This window comes from Propithecus coquereli, unplaced genomic scaffold (genome assembly GCF_000956105.1).
Source record: "Propithecus coquereli isolate 6110/MARCELLA unplaced genomic scaffold, Pcoq_1.0 Scaffold137, whole genome shotgun sequence".
NCBI classification, from domain to species: Eukaryota; Metazoa; Chordata; class Mammalia; order Primates; family Indriidae; genus Propithecus; species Propithecus coquereli.
This window is the reverse complement of record NW_012137969.1, coordinates 3,368,406-3,390,447: the sequence shown is the minus strand read 5'-3', so window position 1 is coordinate 3,390,447 and position 22,042 is coordinate 3,368,406. Positions and strand designations below refer to the sequence as shown.

Genomic DNA, 22,042 nt, shown 5'->3' with positions numbered 1-22,042 from the left:
TGATGGATCTTCATATTCGAGATGTAGCAGTCAGGCTCCTCAATAATAACAACCTTGAAAGAAACACAACAGCAAATCTCTTGTGACTATTCCCCCCTTGTATAAACAGTAGATATTATGCCAAAGCAGACATCTGTGATTCCAGTTCAGGGATTCAAAACACTCAGGTCTACAGAGACAGACTCCTGTAGTTCCGACTGTCCTAGATACACCACCACATTATCTAGAGGAATGAATGAATTGCACGTTCAGATTATTTTCCATAATGATTTTTGACACAGATGGAGAGCGAACTGCACCAAGTTTCAGTCTTTGGCAGAGGAATGAAGGGAAGAAGATCTGAGTCTTCCAGCTTTTTCTTCTCGAGTCTGAGGAGGTGATCTCCCCTCTCTTTTCGGGGCTTGGTCCTCACTCATCTGCCCTTGGTCTCCTTTGAGTGCTTTCTCACTTGACTGTTATCTTTCTTTGGACATCAGTGACTTTGTGTTTTCAGGGAGCCTGTCCACATTCTCAGATTCCTCCACTCCTTGCCCTGGGTTCTAGGAATGCGTGGGTGTGGAGTGTGCTGGTCAGAACCCTTGAAGTTATGCAAGAGCCAGAAACCCAACTAGAACTAGTTAGGATCAGGGGAAAAAGTCTTACAAGGCAGGCAGCACCCTGAGCTCTGGAAGTGCAGGTTTTTCACAGGGATCAGAAGCCCTCGCACCCAGGAACCCAGCTATCCTTGGAAGCCTTTCTTGTTCCTTTGTCTGTGTGTCTGTGACTTCCTTCTCACACCGACTTTATCCATGTGGCCAGAAAAAGCATGGCTACAGCTTTGCCCCCTCATGTTTACATGTTCTTCCTTGGAAAGGAACCAAGTCTCCTTTTGTAGATCCAGTTTGAAAGGTCTTGGGGAAAGATATGTTTGGTCCAGCTCAGTTCAGGTTTAGGCCCTCTCCATCCAGTCAGCCGTGCTCAGGGGCTGGGGCTGCTACGGGAGCACCCCATGCTAGGTGGGGGCAGGAGGGGGTCAGTCCCAGAGGAAGATGAGGCCTCGTGGACAAACACCACAACCATCCACTCCAGGACGGGAGAGCATTCCCAGGGCCTTGGTTTCTATGTCTGTGCTTACTAAAGCCAGGGCTAGCTTGGTGTTTGACACCAGAAACCTCTCAGGCCAGTATGAGAGATTGAAAACAAGGTGGTGGCTCCACACCTAGCCCTCCCAGAGGAGACAGCTGATTCCACCTGTCTGTGAACCTGGAAGCTGGAGGTTTCATTCAGTGTCTTTCTTGGAAGCTATTCTTTAGGAAACGAAGTCTCACTGGGAACTCCTTGGTAGGGCAGTCTGTAATAGAGTTTTATAACTTTTGTTATTACCTTTATCTGTTGAGCACTTATATGCTGGTTTCTGTGCTTTTTCATATATTATTTCACAAATAAACCTTTGAGAGAGTATTACATGTAACCCACCTCTCCCCATTTTACAGATGGACAAACTGAGTCCAGAGATGTTAAACAAATTGCCTGAGGTCTCACATCTATTAGGCTGAATGCAGACAGACTATAAAACTGAGCCCTTAATGACTGACCTGAACTGTGGTTTTATCTACCAATACCTTATGCCCAGCAAAGGAATACACTAGTATTTTTGCAGGCTAGACCACACTGTCCACTAAGATAGCCATTAGCCACGCGTGGCTACCAAGCACCTGAAGTGTGGTTAGTGTGACTGAGGACCTGAATTTTTAATTGACAGTTTTAAAACTGGGCCAGGCACAGTGGCTCACACCTGTAATTCCAGCATGTTGGGAGGCCAAGGTGGGAGGATCACTTGAAGCCAGGAGTTCAAGACCAGCCTGGGCAACATAACGAATGATACCTCGTCTCTATAAAAAATAGAAAAATAAGCCAGTCATGGTGGTACATGCCTGTAGTCCCAGATACTGGGGAGGCTGATGTAAGAGGATAGCTTGGGCTTCAGAGTTTGAGGCTGCAGTGAGCTATGATTGTGGCACTATACTCTCTAGGCTGGGCAACAGAGCAAGATACCATCTCTAAAACAAAAAAAATTTTAAAACTGAACCACAGGAAAATATTTTTCTGTTGAACACCAATTTACCATTTCAATGGGACTGCATTTTATTATAAACATTTAAAATGTCTTAATTGGGATGTGCTATAAATATAAAATACACACCAGATTTTGAAGATGTGGTATGAAAAACATATCAGTGACTTTTAAAATAATGCATATATATCAAAACGATATTTTGGATATATTGGGTTACATAAGAGATATTAAGGATAATTTTACCTGTTTCTCTTTTTTACTTTTTAGGAAAATCTGACCACTAGAAAATTTTAACACATCGACTGCCACACTAGACAAAAAAAATTTCCTTGGGGCTGCAGTGTTTTGTCACGAAAATAGAATAAAAACTTCGAAAACAAAACGATCCTTTCTAATTTAAGGAAAAATTTATTTTTGTTTTCTGTGTGTGAGTTATATGCAACTTCAAAAATAGTTCCTGTGGCTCCCAAGGTGAAGAGATGTGAGTTACACATGCTCCATGAGGCCCTGGGCTCAACACTAGCTTGAGTGACATACAACTCACATGGCAGTTAATGTGTTAAGTCACACACCTGGCTCACGTTCTATAGTCCTGTATATCTGTGAGACAGTAGAGGTTTAGCGTGTGATAGGTCAATATTGATTTAAGATGTCACTGCCTTAGCAGACTTTAGCCCTTGGTCGCACATGTGATAGAGATCTGGGCATTGTCTTGGAAGGGAGCCAGGCTCCTCAGCACTGTCTTGGCCCTGCTGTCCTTTCTGGCCCCCTCCCCCCTCCAGCTGCTGCTCCAGGGCCTTGTGCTGCTTCCTGTCTCTCTGCTGCACATTTTTTTCTCATCCCACCGTCAGGGACACTTTGGGCCACCCCTTTGCCTATGCATGTCCTGCCCATCCTTCCTCTCCCTGCTGTCGCCAGGTTTCCAGGGCGCCTTCCTCTGACCTCTGTCATGGTGAGGAAGGCCCCCCAACCCTCACACTTATCTGCATACTTAACGCAGTTTGCTCTCACACTTACTTATCACATGATAGTATCGGAATCCCCCAAAACAATATAATTTTACTGTTTCATCTTTTTAACACTTCAATCTTAATTGGATTTAGATTTCTTTTAGTCAAGGTTACGGGGTAGATACCTAACTTGATTTTTTCAGATGTCCATTGCCCCAGCCCCGGGACTGTTTTGTTTTGCAATCACTTGAAATACATTCCATGTGATGTGATAAATTCCCACAGAGTTCTTTATTTACTATTTGTTGATTTGTTCCTCTTCCAAATTCATGCTGTTCTTGTTCCTGAAGCTTCACGTTGTCTTTTGCTTTCTGGAGGACGACTCCTCTAGTGCAGTCAGCCGTTTGTGTTCGAGCATCTGTGAATTCAACCAAGCGCAGATGGAAAACATCGCAGCATTCTTGGGCTCCTTAGGGCTGACGGTGGGACTTGACTATCCGTGTATTTGGGTATGGGGGGTGTCCTAGAACAAATCCACTGAGATACCACAGGATGACTGTATTCTGGTTTTTTTCTCAAAATCGTTTTGCTACTCTTCAGCATTTTTTTTTTTTGGATTGGAGGAGTGGTCGGGCAGGGGTCCTTTTTTAATCTTGAAAAATTAAGAAAAAAATGTATAAGTACAAAGGATAATATATCAAGAGACCTTATACCTGTCACTCAAAATGACTAAATGTTAACATTTTGTCATGTTGCTTTCAGGTCTTTAATTTTAAAAGAAACCATTTTAGGCAATAACTACAGCTGACACTGAAGACCATGGTAACAAGTATTCTGTGTGGTTCACTCCTTTAATAGCCAGCATTCTAGGAGATAGAGTGGTTATGAATACATTGTTCCCATTTTGCAAAGGAAGAAATTAAGGCCCAGAGAGGGTAAGTAACTTGTGTAAATCTACACAGCTAACAAGTGGCAGGGCTAGGATTTGAACCCAGGCAGTCTGTCTCCAGAGGCTGTGCACTTAGCCTGTGCTAGTCTGTTTCTCAGCTGACATGCTGTGTCCTTTTTTCCCCATTCCATATGTTCCTTCTTTCACTGAGACTAATGCTTCTGTGATTTTATATTTTTCTGTCCATATTTTTAATATTTTTATTGCATGGATAGGTATCTATGAACAATCTATAGAGTTTGCAGTGGTTTTAAATTTTCATAAATAGTATCATTGTAATATCCAGCAGTGTACTATTTTTGCCCCCCATTGTGTTTCCAAGAGTGGTCAAGGCCAGGTTTTCATTTTAGCTCCCATGTTCTATGCATTCTTTCTAGCCCCTGTAGATTGAGATAGTAGCTGTCTTTTCATTTTTTGTTATTACAAACAACGCTGTCATTGTCATTTTGGTTCAGCTCCCTTTTTGGGCAACTAGCATTGTGAGGGTTTAGGGAGGATATACCTAAAATCAGAAACCTTGGCGTTTCGCTCTCACTAGGTGTTGCTAAGTTGCTCTCTGTGGTACGTGCATCTGTGTACGCTCCCACCCGTAGGGTTCGAGCTTCCCTTTTTCCCACATTCTTGGGAACTCTTGTTTCTTCACTGTGAAGTACCTTGAAAATGTGTTTGCTGATTGGATAGATGCAAAATGGTTTTTTTTTATTTTGAAAATTTGCATTTTTCCTATTACTATTAATAATTACATTGAGCACCATTTCATTTATTTTCTTTTTTCTATGAACTGACTGTTCCGTCCTTTATGCATTTTTCTGTAGAGTTGCTTGTCCTTTCCTTATTGGTATGTAGTAGTTCCTGTTTCCAATTCTAATCCTTTGTCACTTATATTCTTAAAAAAAATTTTTTTTTTTTTTTTTGAGACAGAGTCTCACCCTGTTGCCCAGGCTAGAGTTCCATGGCATCAACCTAGCTCACAGCAACCTCAAACTCCTGGGCTCAAGCGATCCTGCCTCAGCCTCCCAGGTAGCTGGAACTACAGGCATGCACCACCATGCCCGGCTAATTTTTTCTATATATTTTTAGTTGTCCGATTAATTTCTTTCTATTTTTAGTAGAGACGGGGTCTCGCTCTTATTCAGGCTGGTCTCGAACTCCTCAGCTCAAAGGATCCACCCGCCTCAGCCTCCCAGAGTGCTAGGATTATAGGCGTGAGCCAGCGCGTCTGGCCTCTTCGGTTTTTTTTTTTTTTTTTTTTGCTTTTAACTTTTATTAAAGTGGCATCTGTATAAATGACTATGTAGGTAAAACTGCCCACCTTTTATGATCTTTGTCTTTTATGACTTAAATCCTTATTTCTGGTCCACAAGTATATTCTCTTTTTTCTAATAGATATAAAATGTAAAATTTGGGCCTTTAATTCATGGAGAGAAGGGGAGGTTGAGCCACGCCCCGCTCTGCCTGTGGAATCCTTTCTCTGCTTTCCTCTCGATGCTGCCTTAATTCCGACTGTCTCATGTCGAGGATTAGGATTGTGCCCTAATTTATCTCCTGCTACTTCTCCCTTCCAGTGACTCCCCCTCCTTCCACATCAGATCTTTCGTAGTTTTTCTCTGTAAATACTGTGATGTGGGAGTCCCCATGGCCCACAGGGGAAAAAAAGAAACCTTACTTTCTCCTGTGACCTGCTGGTGTCACACACACCTGATTCCTTACATCGTCACTCTCACCTCTTTGCAGTTCCTACCATACTTTGCAGGGAAGTGACTCCTTTGCTCGTGCCAGGGCTCTTTATTTTTATTTTATTTCAGCATATTATGGGGGTACAGATGTTTAGGTTACGTACGTTGCCCTTACCCCCCACCCAAGTCCGAGTTTCAAGCGTGTCCATCCCCCAGATGGTGCGCATCGCACTCTGTGTATGCATATACCCGTCCCCTCCTCCCCCTCCCCCTGCCCGACTTCCAATAAATGTTATTCTTATATGTGCATTTATGTGTTGATCAGTTAATGCCAATTTGATGGTGAGTACATGTGGTGCTTGTTTTTCCATTCTTGGGATACTTCACTTAGTAGAATGTGTTCCAGCTCTATCCAGGAGAATACAAGAGGTGCTATGTCGCTATTGTTTCTTAATGCTGAATAGTACTCCATGGTATACATATACCACATTTTATTAATCCACTCATGTATTGGTGGACACTTGGGTTGTTTCCACATCTTTGCAATGGTGAATTGTGCTCCTGTAAACATTCGGGTGCAGGTGTCTTTTTCATAGAGTGTCTTTTGTTCTTTTGGCTAGATGCCCAGTAATGGGATTGCTGGATCAAATGGTAATTCTACTTGTATCTCTTTAAGGTATCTCCATATTGCTTTCCACAGAGGTTGCACTAGTTTGCAGTCCCACCAGCAGTGTCTGAGTGTTCCTATCTCTCCGCATCCACATTTATTTTGGGACTTTTTGATAAAGGGCAGTCTCACTGGAGATTAGTGATATCTCATTGTGGTTTTGATTTGCACTTCCCTGATGATTAGAGATGTTGAGCATTTTTTCATGTGTTTTTTGGCCATTATTCTGTCTTCTTTTGAAAAGTTTCTGTTTATGTCCTTTGCCCACTTTTTGATAGGAAAATCAACAAGAAAAAATCAAACAACCCTGAGTTCTAAGTAGATTCTAGTTATCAACCCTTTATCGGATTTGTAGCATGCAAAAATTTGCTCCCATTCTGTAGGTTGTCTGTTTGCTCTTGACAGTTTCTTTGGCTGTGCAGAAGCTTTTTAATTTGATCAGGTCCCATTTATTTATTTTGGTTGTTGCTGTGATTGCCTTTGGGGTCTTCTCCATAAATTCTTTGCCTAGGCCAATGTCTAGAAGAGTATTTCCAACATCTTCCTCTAGAATTCTAATAGTTTCACTCCTTAGGTTTAAATCTTTTACCCAGAGTGAGTTGATTTTTGTGAGAGGTGAAAGGTGTGGATCCTGATTCAGTCTTCTACATGTGTCTATCCAGTTTTCCCAGCACCATTTATTGAATGAGGATTCTTTTCCCCAGTGTATCCTGCAGACGTCAGATCACTTTATCTTTCGTGACTCCGCTTGAATGTGATGTCCTTTGAAGCACTGCGCCTGTGCTGTGCTTAACTACACTCTGTCACAGCCGTCGGTGTGATCTTACCATACAGCTTTCACGTTCTTCTTGCCCCACCGGACTCCAAGCACCTTAGAACAGGAGCGATGTTGGGGTCAGTTCTTGCCCCGAAGCACTTAGTAGGACGCCAGCAGCACGCAGGTCTGCAGTAGATGCTCGTTCACTGAAGGAATGAATGGAGACCCAGTAGTGAGATTCTTTTCTAATGATTAATATATATATATATATATATATATATATATATATTTAACCCTCCCAAAAAGTGTAGTACAAAGTTAGGGACATGCTAAGCTTCCTGTATAACTTAACATGGGGAAGCCTGACTCTGAAGGTGGTAAGATCATCTCCACGGCTTTGCCATGGTGCTCAGTGCCGACCACTCCAGGTTAATCAGGAACGTGCTTTTCCAGGGGTCACTGTCATTCGGGGACGTGGCCGTGGGCTTCACTCGGAAGGAGTGGCAGCAACTGGACTCTGAGCAGAGGACCCTGTACCGGGATGTGATGCTGGAGAACTATAGCCACCTGGTCTCCATAGGTGAGGACAGCTTCCCAGTGGTCCTCAGGCTGTGTCTGAGCGCCTTTCCTCGCTCAGTTCTGTAAAACCATGAAAGCGCTTAGATTCTAAAAGCGCTTGGCCTTGGGTTTCAGCGGCCAGAGACTCCATCTCATTTGGATTATTTGTGAAGTTACCTCCCAAGTGAGACATCTGTTCTTTGACTGAGATGTCCCGTCTGTTTGCTTAGGGGGCCCGGGTGGCTCGGCACAAATCCTGTAATTATTTTTCACAAACAGGATGTCAAATCAGCAAACCAGCTGTGATCTCCAGGTTGGAGCAGGGGAAAGAGCCATGGGTGGAGAAGGAGGAGATGCGCAGGTGGAGCTTCCCAGGTGAGTGAACAGCCTGCAGGAGGTCACAGAGCAGAACCTCGGGTGCTTTCTTGTTCCGGCCAACCATTCTTCATGGCCTTGGGCCTCTGCAAGCAGCTGTGGACATTTGGCCCCCAGACCTTGAGATGCCTAAATGATCCTACCACCTGCACACACCACGCACTACACGATTACTTTCCTGCCCCTGGGTTGTGGAGAAAAACGTAGTCTGTCTTCATTTATCCTTTTATTCTGCCCTGCTATGTCTACCAAGAGTTTGACTGTTCAGTCTTTCTCTAGAATTTGTCTTATGCTTTTCCCCTGGTTATAGAATAGGCTTTCCCATGTGTTCAGGGATTCATAGCTTTGCCCTATTTTAAAATAGCTGTTATTTTGTGCCACTTATTTTTCTTTGAATCTTTTCTCCTCCTTTCTTTCACTGTGAAATGCATTGGGAACTTAACTTGCTACACCTGAATTTCAGTTCCCATCGGTTTCTTCACACCTGCAAGCAGGTGACAGCCATTCCTGTCCTTCAGCATGAATTGATGGCTTTAAATCACCATTGTGTCCCTTAGAATTCGCCTTTGTGTTGCATTTACTCATGTTGATTGCCTGCCGAGTTTCTGCCATAGAAAATGAAGGAGCTGGGTTATTGAGAGCTGGTAGTCTTTTCTGTTACATGCTACTTCCTTCTCACATGCTCTGGCTTAGCATAGCTTAGTCACCACCAGGCCACAGAATCTTCTCATTTTGCTGTCTTTTCTTTCTGATCTTGTAGGTCCTTTTTAAAAGAGATTCCTTTAATTTCCTTCCATCTTTTCTGTTTCTTCTCACATCATCCCCAAACATATCATATGCCTAGAGGGTTTAATTACTAGTTGGCTATTCCGATTCTAATATTGGTTCTAGTTGATCTTAGATGTTAATGCCGACTTCATTTACTTGATGCATCTGGTTACTCTGCTACCCAGCCTTAGTGTGTTACCTTTTATATGACTTTTAAATTTCTTCTTTTTCAAAACCATGTAATATAGTCCCATTCTGCCTAATAGTTATAAATGCAGCTTCCCCCATCTCAGTATAACACCCGGGGAGCAGAGCCTTTATTTCATTTGTTCTCATTGCCACAGGAAGCTTGCAGTGGGCGCTCACTAAATCCCTCTTCAAGAGAGGGATTTTCCTTTCCTTCCAGGATAGGGATTCTTTGCCAGGCATTTGTTGAGGACAATTGTTATTAACTGGGGATCCACACCAGAGTCATATGGGGAGCTTTAAAAATACCCCCGGCTGGGTCCCGCCCCAACAGTTTGATGCGGGGAGAGCAGTAGGTGATGGTCTTTACCTCTTGGGAATTCAGCAGTTGGGCTCAGGAACTGAGCTTCTAAACAGAAGGGTGGCAGGGGTGCCATAGGTGAGGCAGCAGGTAGAGTTTTTCGTTTAAAATGTAAGTAAAGATATAAGCATATAAGGATCTAAGTACAGAATGAAGACTCTGCCATTTAAGATTCTCAAAGTGGATTCCACAGTGGTGTCAAAACCAACACGTCCAAGGACATACAACCTGTGTGGGTTTAGTGGGAGGCTGGTCGGAAGCCAGGCCCATCGGGCATACGGAAAGGGGCCCAGTGAGGGTCTGGCTGTCAGCCAGGTATGGTGTGCCTGCAGGAAGTGGCGGTATGGGCATCAGAGCAGCAGGGAACCTGATTCTGGGGCCAGGATGGCTTGTACTTACTGTTGTATCCTTACATTGGACATGATAAAGATGTATAGATCCATGGCAGGATAAGTCACTGCAGAGTGGACAATGAAGGATGTAATGCTTTGAGAAAATTAACTTGGTATGCAGAATGAGAGTGAGCTCAAGGGGGAAAGGACACAGGAATGCAGATCGTGAAGAGCCTTCCTGTACTCCAGGAATACAGCAAGGGACTGGCATCGCTTTCACCTCTTTCAGCCCGAGTCCTTTGCTCAGATTTCTTAAACACTCTCCTCTCTCCATTCCCCTGGAAACCCTAGTCTTTCCTTAATCTTTGCTCAAATTTCCTAAATGCATACCCGCATGTCCTGATGGGCTGTCCTTGTCACGTCTCCCTCCTCACATAGGGATATGCCAGAACCTTCCCAGCTGTACACTCAGCGACATCATTGTGGCAACTCGAAACCAGCCACGGTGTTTCCACCAGGGAAGTGGGGAGCCACTGCAGAATCAGGGGCTCCCCCTTCCACGCCGTTCAGTGAACTGGTTCCCCAGCACGTCCCTGCCTCGAAGCCACTTCCTGGCTCACTTCGACTTGTCTGTTTCTTCTGCCAGTCTCCTGTGTGAAACTCGATAACAGCAAAGCTACTTACAATCATCAATGTTTTATCCCTTTCCTATGTCTTGCTTTTTTTTTTTTTCTTTTCAAAATCCAAGTGACTAGAAAGTTGTCGTGGAAGAGTTATTATTTTAGCCTGGGCAATTAGGCTCAAAAGCACAAAATTAATCCTCCTCCCAAACATTTCTGAAATAATTTTGTGATATGATATTGGAAAGATTAACAAGTTTATGTCATTTATTTTTTTCTAGAAGTTTGGCAAGTTGCTACACAAGTAGGTAGACAACAGGAACACCAAGACAAACGTTCAAGTGACCTAGACCAGAAAAATGTGAGCAGAAAAGATCTCCAAGAATGCAACGAACTTGGAAAAAATTCCCATCAGAACGCAAACCTTGTCCCTTCAGGACAACCAGCCCACACATGTAAGTCGTGTGGAAAGAGTCTGCAATGCAATGTGGACTTCAGTCCTACGGCCTACCTTGCAAGAAGGAGATTTGAGTGTGATAGACATGGGAACTTATTCCTCTATTCTAAGCTTGAAACTCCGCATTCTGGAGAGAACCCACGTGAATGTAACCAGTGTAGAAAAGCTTTAAGCCAAGACAAATCCCTGAACGCAGGTCAGGGAAGCAACAGCGGTGAGAAACCCCACAAGTGCACCAAGTGCGGGAAAGCCTTCCCCTGCAGATCACAGCTCATCGTACATCACAGGGTCCACAGGGGTGACAGATCCTACGGGTGCAGTGAGCAGGGCACTGGGTTCAGCAGTCAGGGAAATCACACAAAAGAAGGACCTAGTGGAGGCAGCAGTCGTGGTAACACGACCTCCCGGAAGCCAGGCCTCTCGATTCGTGCTGTAGAGAAGCCTTATAAGTGTTCGGAATGTGAGAAAACCTTCTCCCACAAGTCGCGCCTCGTGGAGCACCACCGGTCTCACACCGGGGAGAAGCCCTACGGCTGCAAGGAATGTGGGAAGTCTTTCTCTCGGAAGTCCTGCCTCATCATACACTACAGAATCCACACGGGAGAGAAGCCCTACGGCTGCGGCGAGTGCGGAAAAGCCTTTTTCCAAAAGTCACACCTCATTCTGCATCAGCGCACGCACACGGGCGAGAAGCCCTACGGGTGCAGCGAGTGCGGGAAAGCCTTCTCCCAGAACTCGTGCCTTATCATCCACAAGAGGACTCACCTGGGAAAGAAGCCCTACGAGTGCTCCGAATGCGGCAAGACCTTCTCCCAGAAGGCCAACCTCATTCGGCATCACAGAATTCACACCAGGGAGAAACTGTATGGGTGAGCGCGAGAGAAAGTCATCGTCAAGAAGTCACAACACATCTGGGAATGAAAACCTGTGGATGTTCTGTGTGTGGAAGAGCCCTGAGCCATCGCCACCATCTGCAGAGCACCACACCAACTTAAAATTCTGACAGTTTGGTAGATTAGGGAAAGCTTGTTCTGTTAACACTAATGACAGGAGGATAATAGTGCTAGAGTGATATATTTTTATAGGATATGCTTAATTATAAAGGGTATGTATGTCAACTGTGGATATTAAGCTTTTAAATATGGGAATAGATTATTATATCTGTTGTCTTAATGATTTAAGCATCAGAACAATCCCAGAGCTATATAGGGGTTATGTTCCTGAGTGTGCTACATAAAAATAATCTTTATTTTTTAGTTGCATTGGTGAGCTGAACATAATTTTGAATTTGTAGAGATATACACCATAATATATAGAATAATATCTATCAAGACTTTCTATACTAAAGCACACCCTTGTCTTTGTGTTACATATGATACCTGGAACAAGATGAATTTATTACCAAACCAGAGTTCCATCTGCAGCACCCCTTGCCGTTTGTCCTGCTGTTTGCTGGCAAGTATTCCAGAGCCCCGAGTCTGGAAGCTAGCAATCTCGTGACATCTTCTGATGCCTCTCAATCAACTAGTTTATAAGTTCTGTTTACGTGTTAAACGTGTAAGGTTAGGGCTCCCATTTCAGGCAATCTGGTGGACTAAGTGGAAACTCTCCCACTATAAGCAGCTAGAAATGATGGGCAACACAAGGCTAACATTCTTTTCAATGCATAATTCAGCTTGTAAGAAAACAAGAAGTTTCCAGATGCTAGCTATGCAGAGGGACCTGAAAACCAGAAATAAAGTTTGTGAGTTGATGCTGTAGCTGCACTGTGAGTTTAAGTGTTACAGACCATAGAGGACAAGAAATAGACCTTGGGGCCACGCCAGGCAGGGAGCTGGCCCTGACATAACTCACAAATTCAGAACTTTCAAAAGGCTGTACATCCATGGAGGAGGTAGACCAGAGACCCAAAGCTTGTCTGTCTGTCTCTTGGTAGGCAAGAGCTTACCTGGTTGAGTCATACGCTCTGACCTGCATCTCACGTAAGTTAGAATTTTGACTTTGTTCTATTCCTGTCCCAGTAGAAAAACTGAACAATTAACATAGAAATTTGTTGTGGTCTTTGAAACAACTTTCAGAAGCAAACACAAAATGTTCTGGGAGGAAGACACCTTCAACCCATATTTCTCAGGATTCTGACATATAACCTCAAGTGGAGTTCGTCTTGTGTTGGGGTGGGGTACCTGGGAGATGTCTGTACGTCCTCTCAATTGTGCTGTGAACCTGAAATTCCTGTAAAAAAATAAAGTCTTGTGCTCTGTCTGGCCTGCTTAGCTATAATTCTTTCCAGATTCCAGATCGGCCGTGATAGACGTACACCTTCTCCAGTCAAGAGGGCAGGTAGGCTGAACTTACCTGCACCAATTCTGCCCCTAAGATTCCTGGTTCCTGAATGGGCCCTTCAGGAAATGTTTTTAGGCTGAGGATGGTCCTTAGTCATGTCTTAGGGAAAGGTTCCTCCTGTGGAATCTAGGACACTGGCCTTAGAGATATAATCAGGGTGTCAGGTTTTCAAAATGCAGTTATTTATACCAACTTACACGCCTGTTACTTGCCAGGCCGCTTGGTAAGTTGGGTCCTAGAGTTGCCAACTGGGGTCCTTCCTCACAGCCGACTCAGACCCTCTTGGAGAAGAGACTCCAGAGGAGGATTCAATCTTGTAGGATTCAAGAGTTATATCCCTGGCCCTATAGTTAATATGTGAGACCCCAAAACAACCCAGGGATTTTCTATGGTTTATTCCTCTGTCAAATATTTGTTAAGGCCAGGCGCGGTGGCTCACGCCTGTGATCCTAGCACTCTGGGAGGCCGAGGCAGGTGGATCGCTCAAGGTCAGGAGTTCGAGACCAGCCTGAGCAAGAGCGAGACCCCATCTCTACTAAAAAAAAGAAAGAAATAAATGATCTGGACAACTAAAAATATATATATAGAGAAAAAAATTAGCCGGGCATGGTGGCACATGCCTGTAGTCCCAGCTACTCGGGAGGCTGAGGCAGAAGGATTGCTTGAGCCCAGGAGTTTGAGGTTGCTGTGAGCTAGGATGACGCCACGGCACTCACTCTAGCCCGGGCAACAAAGCAAGACTCTGTCTCAAAAAAAAAAAAAAAAAAAAAATTTGTTAAGAACTGCCAAGTTCATGGATCTTGAAATGAAATAATAGGGTCTGTCTGAGATCAGCTGTAAAGAGCTCACAGTCGAAGGCAGATGCCAAAATTACTTTTTAGAGTGACAGTGGTCACTGAGATGAGGAAGGAAAGGTACCAAGGAGAGCGTTGCAGAGAAAACGGTATCAGGGCTGATCCCTGAGTAGTGTAGGGATTGTCATAGGAGGAAAGAGAGGAGGATACAGGGACATAAAGCAGCCAGAGGAGGGCGTGAGAGTGTGGAAGGCCTGCCTCTGCTCCTGGCTCACATGAATCATACAGTCGGCCCTCTTCATCCACAGGCTCAATCAACCGCAGATAGAAAATAAGTATTTTTTAAAAATCAATTAAAAATAAAAATACAGCATAATGATTAACATAGCATTTACACTGTATTAGGTATTTTAAGCAATCTAGCAGTGACTTAAGTATATGGAAGGATGTGCATAGGTTATATGCAAATACCACACTATTTTATATCAGGGACTCGAGCATCTGTGAGTTTTAGGGGTTTCCTGGAACCAGTCCCCCATGGACACCAAGGAAAGACTGAATAGTAAAGTGCACACATCTTAAGTGTGTATCTTGATGGAGTTTTACACACGTACATAGCCATATAATTACCACCCAAATCAAGATAAAGAACAGCTCCAGTGTCCGGGCAATCTCCCCTGGGCCCCCGCCAACCCAGATCCTTAACTCAGGTAACCACCATTATGACATGAACCATCAGCCACCATCAGTTTGTCACTGGCCTTTGTTTAGATGAAACCACGTGGTAGGTACTCACTGTGTCTTGCTTCTTAGACTCCATATTACATCTGTGTTGTCCTTATTTTTTGCTGGTAGCAGTTCATTCTATTTTATTGCTGTGTAGTGTTCCATCGAGTGAATATGCCACAGGTTGTGTGCTGTATATTCATGGACATTTTCTATTTCTATTATAAATAGTGCTGCTATAAACTTCTTGTACATTAATACTCATTTCTCTTCAAAAGATACTGTGTGGCCAGCGTTTAGAGCGGTGGTTTTCAGCCAGGGGTGATTTTGCCCCTCGGGGGACCTTTGGCAATGTCCGATGACGTTTCTGATCATTGCAGCTGGGGGTGGGGTGGAGGATGCTACTGGCATCTAGTGAGAAGACACTTGTGGGGCCTGAGCCTCTTGTAATGCTCAGGAGATAGCCTCACAACCAAGGCCTGTCCAGCTCAAGCCGTGAACAGAAGCAGAAGGACCAGGCTGGGGTCAGCTTTTGGAGGTCCTCGTAGGCTGTGCTCAGGTTTATGTCGAGCAGGCACTAGGGAGCCATGGATGGCTCTGGAAGGGCAAGATTTCCATCAGAGGGGAAAGTCTCAGGACCGATGCCACCACCTGGACTCAGCATCAGGTGAGCTCAGCTTGGTGGGCCAGCCCCAGGGTCCTCTGGCTGACCACCCGTTGCAGGGCCCCCTGCATGTCCCGGTTCCGCAGCGTGTAGATGGCCGGGTAGAGCAGTGGTGTGAGGTTGATGTAGATGAGCGAGACCAGCTTGTCCTCCTCCAGGGAGCGGCTGCTCAGGGGCCTGGCATACATGGCCGTGGCACAGCCATAGTGGAGCACAGCCACAGTGAGATGGGACGCCACTGTGTTGAAGGCTTTGCGGCGGCCAGCGGCACCCCCGACTCCCAGGATGACCACCAGCACCCGGGTGTAGGAGAGCAGGATCAGGATGAGAGGCAGCACCAGCAGCAGCAGGCAGGCCGCCAGGAGGACGTGCTCCTGCAGGTCCCGGTTCCCACAGGCCAGCACCAGCACGGCTGGGAGGTCACAGAAGACATGGTTGACAAGGCCACCATGGCAGAAGGGCAGCTGGAATACAGCAGTGGTGAGGCCCAGGGCCAGGATGGAGCCGCCCGCACAGCAGGAGGCCAAAAGGCCCCAGCAGAGGCCAGTGGTCATGAGCTGAGGGTAGTAGAGGGGGTGGCAGATGGCCAGGTAGCGGTCCAGGGCCATGGCGGCCAGCAGCAGGCACTCAGAGCCCCCCAGCGCCACGAAGAGGCCCATCTGGGCGGCACAGGTGGAGGCGGCGACAGCCTGGCCCCCGGGGGGCAGGAGGAAGCCGGCCAGCATGCGCGGGGTCAGCACCAGCGTGTAGGCCGCCTCAACGGCAGATAGCGCCCCCAGGAAGAAGTACATGGGTGTGCGCAGGGCCGGGGCCACCAGGGCCAGGGCCAGGATGAGCAGGTTCCCCGCCAGCGTGGCCAGGTAGAGCGGCAGGAGGAGGGCGAAGAGCAGCATGCGGAGCCCCTGCGGCCACCTGGAGAAGCCCAGGATCACAAACTCCTGTGGGCTCGTCCAGTTGGACTCGGGCCAGTGGCGCGTGTTGGGGCCTGGGTAGGGAGGGGAGCAGATGGGAGCACAGGCTGGAGGAGTCACTGTGACACCTCCCTCCCAGAAAAATGTGTGCCTTTTGTCTCTCCTGGGACCAGGAGCCCCATGTCCAGCCTTCCATGTCCCACCCCCTGCCCCCACAGCCCCCCAGGGACTCTTCCTCGCCCCAACCCAGGCCGGCCACCCTGCACTTCCCAAGGGCTAACGGCCTCCAGAATCCAGACGCCAGAGTTGCTGGCCGCCCCTGCCCTGTGCACCTCCAGGCACCTGCAGACCTGCCCGCCCTCCCAGCCCTGCCCAGCCTCTGCGCCCCACCTCGTCTGTACCCAGGGAGCCGGGCATCCTGCCTCCCAGCCACAGCGAGGGGAACTGAGCACCTGGGGTAGCAAAGTTACTGGAGGGATTCCAGCCTCTCCCCGTGACCTCGGCGTGGAGCAGGCTGCTTGTGAGCGACACAGATGGCCAGTCCTGCAGACAGAGCCCCAAGGGCTAAGGGGCTGCAACAATGCTAGAATCTTCTGCTCATAGAGGCCCATCTGACCCCCTTTGCACCTCCCAGCTCGATGCTGATGGACCACGTGTGTCTCTCTTCTCACCTGCCCTGGGTCGGATTGTTTGTGTTTTCCATTTCTTCTCCTTAGTTGGGTTCAGGACAAGCCCATGGTAATCCTGGGTCTTTCATCTCTCTCTCAGTTATGGGGAAAAAACTACAAGGGAAGAGGGTCCACCCTCTGTTCCACGGGGAACAGCCATGGGGAAATATGAGTATGTCGTCCTGCGTGATAAGAGCACCTGCTCTTGGAGCTGGGGCTGCCGTGATGATTCTCAAATCCGTCTTGAGACCCAGTGCTGCCCCTGAGCGCACGTCCACTGGCCCTTTCGACCCACACCTCCCCTCCATCTGGGAGGGGGGCTGTCCCAGTGCCAAAATCAAAAGTCAGAAAGATTCTAGATGAATTCTCTTTCCTGCACCCTCAAGTACAACTGGACACCACATCCTGTCACACACACCTCACACCTCCAGAGGTTCTCCCCTTTCATGATGCTCATTTTCTCTTTCCTGGTGATTCTGATACTCGCTTTTTCTCACCAACTAGCGTGACCTTAACTACCCCTTCCTCACCATCCATGTCGAGTCCACGCCACTTAGCGCAGACTCTGGTCCTTCGCGATGCTGCTCCCCCATGTGCACCCCTCACTCCGACTCCCCAATGCACCTGTCTTTGGACAGGCTGTTCTCACGTCCTGGAATTCCCTGGAGTCGCTCATCACCCACCTGGAGAAGTTCTATTCATCCCCCGAGGCTGCCCTCCTATGCCACGTCCTGAATGCCGATAGGTGTCATCCTCCAGTCCCACAGTTGTTATGGCAACTCCACTAAACTCAGTTTCCTGGAATCAAAGATTGGAGTTGTATTTGTACTGTTTGCTGAATTATGAGTAATTGAATCAGTTACTCAATCCTCATTTCTGCCAAATTTGTGCCTCTTCTCAATGTCCCTATTATTGTCCCTAATGGGGTTTCTGGCCCTGTACTCAGAGCCAGAGGCCCCACCCCGTGCCACAGCTGGTTGCTTCAGATTCTGTTGGATCCTCCCCTAAAAATGCCCCTTGGTATTTACCAACGTTGCTTCCAGTCTCAGATGCGGTGCATGGAATCTGTCACCTTCATGGTCAACACCTCCCTACCCCACCAAAGGTCAACCGTCCTGCCTTACCCTCGACTCCTTCAATGAAGAGGCACATTCTCCTCCTCGTCTCTTCATATACCCCAAGCCTTAAAACTTTACTTCTTTGAAACCCAACTTGAGCTCACATTCCCTAAGAGGCCTCACCTGGCCAGGTCGAATCACTGCTTTAGGGCACTTACATACCTGCACGGTGCAGGTGTCCATCAACCCCAAGCTGCCCGGTCAGGCTGAGGTTGATGTCCCATCATCATGAGAGCCTTGTTATTTAGCCAAGGGCTCCTTTCTCAACAGGAGGCTAGTAGTGCCTTGAGGTCAGTTGTGTAGAGCTTAGAGCAACAGCCACTGCATGGAGAACCGTGAAATCTACCCTTGAGCATCTGCTGAGGGGCGAGCTGATCACAAGGTAGCTGAGCCCATTTCCTCATCTGGAAAATGGGAGTTGGACCAGATGATCTTTAAGTCTCTTCAAGTTCTGCTATTTTATGGTTCTATCAAAAGTTGTGTTTGTGATTGTATTTTTATTTCCAAGTAAACCATTCTCTTTATGAAAGTTATTTTGATGTTTCAGGAGCCCATAAAGAAGTTTGAAGACATCAGTTTAATTTAGAATTGTAAGTCAGTAAGGGAGGTGTTAAATTAGCTGTCAACATGATTGATACAATCTATAGATCTTAGAAGGGCCTTAGACCAATATACCAGTACTTACCTAAGAGACTCTTTTACCCAGCCACGGTAGCCCACACCTGTAATCCTAGCACTTTGGGAAGCCGAGGCAGGAGGATTGCTTGAGGCTAGGAGCTCAAGACTAGCCTATACAACATAGCGAGACCCCATCTCTGCAAAAAATAGAAATATTAGTTGGGCGTGGTTGGTACACACCTGTCATCTCAGCTACTTGGGAGAATGAGGCAGAAGGATTGCTTGAGGTCAGGAGTTTGAGGTTGCAGTGAGCTAATGATGAGGCCACTGCACTCCAGCCTGTGTGACAAAGTGATACTCTGTCTCAAAAACAAGCCTCTTTCTAGCTACGCCAATGTGTTTGTGTAAGTGTGCATTTGTACATGTGCGTGCCAGTGTACAATGCATTCTGGGATGTGGATGCGGTCTGCTTTGCCATCCGACTCCCGGGTAGCCTGAGGTAACAGGGAGTTTGGGGGCTGGAGTTGGAAGGTTTGGCTTCTAGTCCTGTCTGGCCTCCCATATGGTATGTGATGTGCCCAAGTCACATTTTTTGCCTCTGCCTTTGAGACTTCCCATTGGTACCCCCTTGATGAGGGACTCAAGTGTGGTGGCCCGCAAGAACGCCCCAAGATAGAATTTTCCACTTTTCTGAGGGCAGGAGCCTGTTGTTTCCCTGGGAGCCAGCACAGCACAGTAGGATACACAGGAGCTTTGGGTTCATGAGTGTCTGGGTTTTAATTTCAGTTCCTTCACTTGCAACTTCTCCTAAGCAGGAGCTTAGGGGGAGTTTTTAACCTTTTCAAGCATCAGCAGCATCCTCAGTCCCCCAGGAATGTTTTCATGATTCATTTAAGTGATGTAGGGAAGCATCTGCCCAGCAGCCGCTGCATTTAGGAAATCTCAGTGAATGAAAAATCCCCACACAGCAAGACGTACTCAGTCCTTTCACTTTGCTCCCTGCTCACCATGCACCCGTCACATTCCACCCTGGTGAAAATCTCTGGATGGAAGACTTATCTGGAGAGATCAAATGGTGCGAGAGAAGAGAAGGAAACACATGGATCTGTATGGCAGAGACGGGCAATAGACCAGCGTTACCTTTCCTGGCTGCTCTGAATCCAAGACCTGAAATGCCTTTGCGTTTCCAGCCCCGTCTCCCTGCTCCTTGCTCCCACCCCCAGCTCTGCCCCCTGCTTTCCTGGACACTTGGCAGGAGGCACTGACATTGCCTCCAACTTACCTGTCCCTGGCAATACCCCCATATTCCCTCTAGACACTGACAGGAGTGAGACAACAGAATACAAACAACACAACCACCACTGCTGCTGTAACTGTCACTGCTATAACCATTACTGCTCTTTGTTGAGCCCTTACCATGGGCGAGTGATGTTCTAAGCACAATATTATTTAATCCCTGCAAGACCACTGCGCGGTAGTAGGCATCGTTATTATTAATTTACACACGAGGAAGTTGAGACTTAGAGACTGACTTGTCAAAGGAGTCACATAGCTTTTCCCTGGGCCAGGATCCGTCCTCAGGTCTGATTTCAAAGTCTGTCCTCTTATGTAGACAGACCCTGCTCTTCTCTGTATCTCTCTGATCTGTATTTCCCCACCCAAATGAGGGGAAAATGAGAGGGACTGAAAGAGTAAGACCCAGCAGATCTAGAGGCACCCACGGAGACACAGAGGTGCAGAGCCAGAGTGAGGCACAGACCAGGGCCGTGTGGGGCAGAGGCATGCCTGCCGGCCGGTGGGAACCAACACACTAAGAGCAAAGACATTTGCTGGAGCACCCCCAGCTCAAGCAACTCACTAGGCTCTGGGCTGCAAAAGAGGTGGAGAGGGAGAGGGAAAGGGAGATATATCTGGAATCTTCCAGGTCCCATCAACCTTCTGGACCTGAGACTTCCTCTTTATAGGTCTTTCTGTACTTTAAACATGAGTTCCAGCTGGTAAATTCTATCAGGAGCTTTGAACTCAGTACCCAGTACCCACACCCTACAAGGAGCCACCTTCTATGGCCTCTTCTGTGCCATCCCTGGAGGGAAAAGACCAAAGTGTGGGACATTCATTTAAGAGAAATAGGCAGACTCAGGACCACCATACACTGAAGTCCAGCCCTCTCTAACTCTCAGCTCTTCCATTGGCCAGGGTCACTGCCCATCCTCCTACACTGGAGCCAACATAAGTCTTAGCAATGACTCCTGAGAGAGGGAGGGGCTGATTCTGGGTTGAGGAGAAGGTGACTTGGATTCTGGTTGGAGCAAGTCCAATTCTAGCCATCACAATGTGGGCCCACCACAGATTTTCGTTCTCACCCCACACCATCTTCTGCCTTACTCCTTGCTGGCAAACCACACAACAACCCGAATATGCCACGACCACTCATTTCGCCCTGATCTTCCACATACTTCTCCAACATCAGAATGTTCTTTCCCCACCTGGAAATTTGCTCATCTTTCCAGGCCCAGATCAAACATTAGCTTCTCTGTAAACAAAAATAATAAAGTAGCAGAGTTGACTGTAGAAGGATTTTGTAGACAGTGGGAGCTGAAGGACTCCACCGCATCTTTTCTCCTCATCTCCTCTTATCTTTCAACTTCTATTGCCAGTAAGGAGGGAATACTTACTCTCAGTAGGAAAAGTTACTTAATAGGTTTCCCAGGGCTCACTTAAGGGTCTGGCTTGATCCAAAGCCCCAGGGCCTCATTAGTGATCTTCTCCCCTCATTGAGGTGCCTAAGGAGGTCTCAGAAGGATAAGGGTAGGAGGCAGGAGAGGACTTGGGAATTCTGAACTGTGATATCCTGGGAGAGTCTGAAACTTCTGGGCCAAGGGGACAGGAGGCTACCTCCCTGCAGTGAGGAAGAGATTGTCTGTAGGAAGAGGTGGGATGAACTTGAACCCAAGGGAATGAATAGACCAAAACACTTTGGTTGACAGCTCCCTGGGGAAAAGAGAGGAAAGTTACTGCTCTGTCCACATTTTCCCAAAATTTGAACCAAGGGGTGGCTGGGAGACTGATGATCTCAGAATGAATTGTCTGGGCATAATGTCAGGAAGATGAAGGACTAGGAGGTCTTAGCCCTTGCACTCCCACCAAAACAATGATTTAACAATTATCCACAGACTAAAATGGCTCTGGGAGAGCTCCAGAGTCCAGTTAAGAAGCCGCATCAACCCAGTAGAGCACAAAAACCAAGAATGACTTCATAGAAAAGGATAGGAAGGACCGTTTTGTCCGGAGCCATGAGGCCCGGCAGCTGCTTACCAAGCCCACGCATTTGCAAAAGCCTGCGGAAGAGCTTGTAAGTTTCTATTTACCCATTATAACTATGTAGCCCTTGAAAGCCCCTGAGGGTTTCCTTATATAGAAACCCTCTGGCTGGAAAGCCAGAGCCTCGGAAAGCACCGCCCCTTTACTGTTACTCTTTCTGCCTTATT

General features: G+C 46.9%; 1 protein-coding gene across 1 annotated transcript in view; it reads left to right on the top strand.

Annotated features, from left to right (window-relative positions):
• The window catches only part of LOC105805937 (zinc finger protein OZF-like), a 20,523-nt gene extending 8,938 nt beyond the window's left edge, over positions 1-11,585 (top strand). The window contains 6 exon segments of the mRNA XM_012638904.1: positions 7,509-7,635; positions 7,893-7,988; positions 8,833-8,835; positions 10,537-10,811; positions 10,813-10,869; positions 10,914-11,585. Of these exon segments, the coding sequence (XP_012494358.1) occupies positions 7,509-7,635; positions 7,893-7,988; positions 8,833-8,835; positions 10,537-10,811; positions 10,813-10,869; positions 10,914-11,585 (1,230 nt within the window).
• The last annotated feature ends 10,457 nt before the right edge of the window (positions 11,586-22,042 follow it).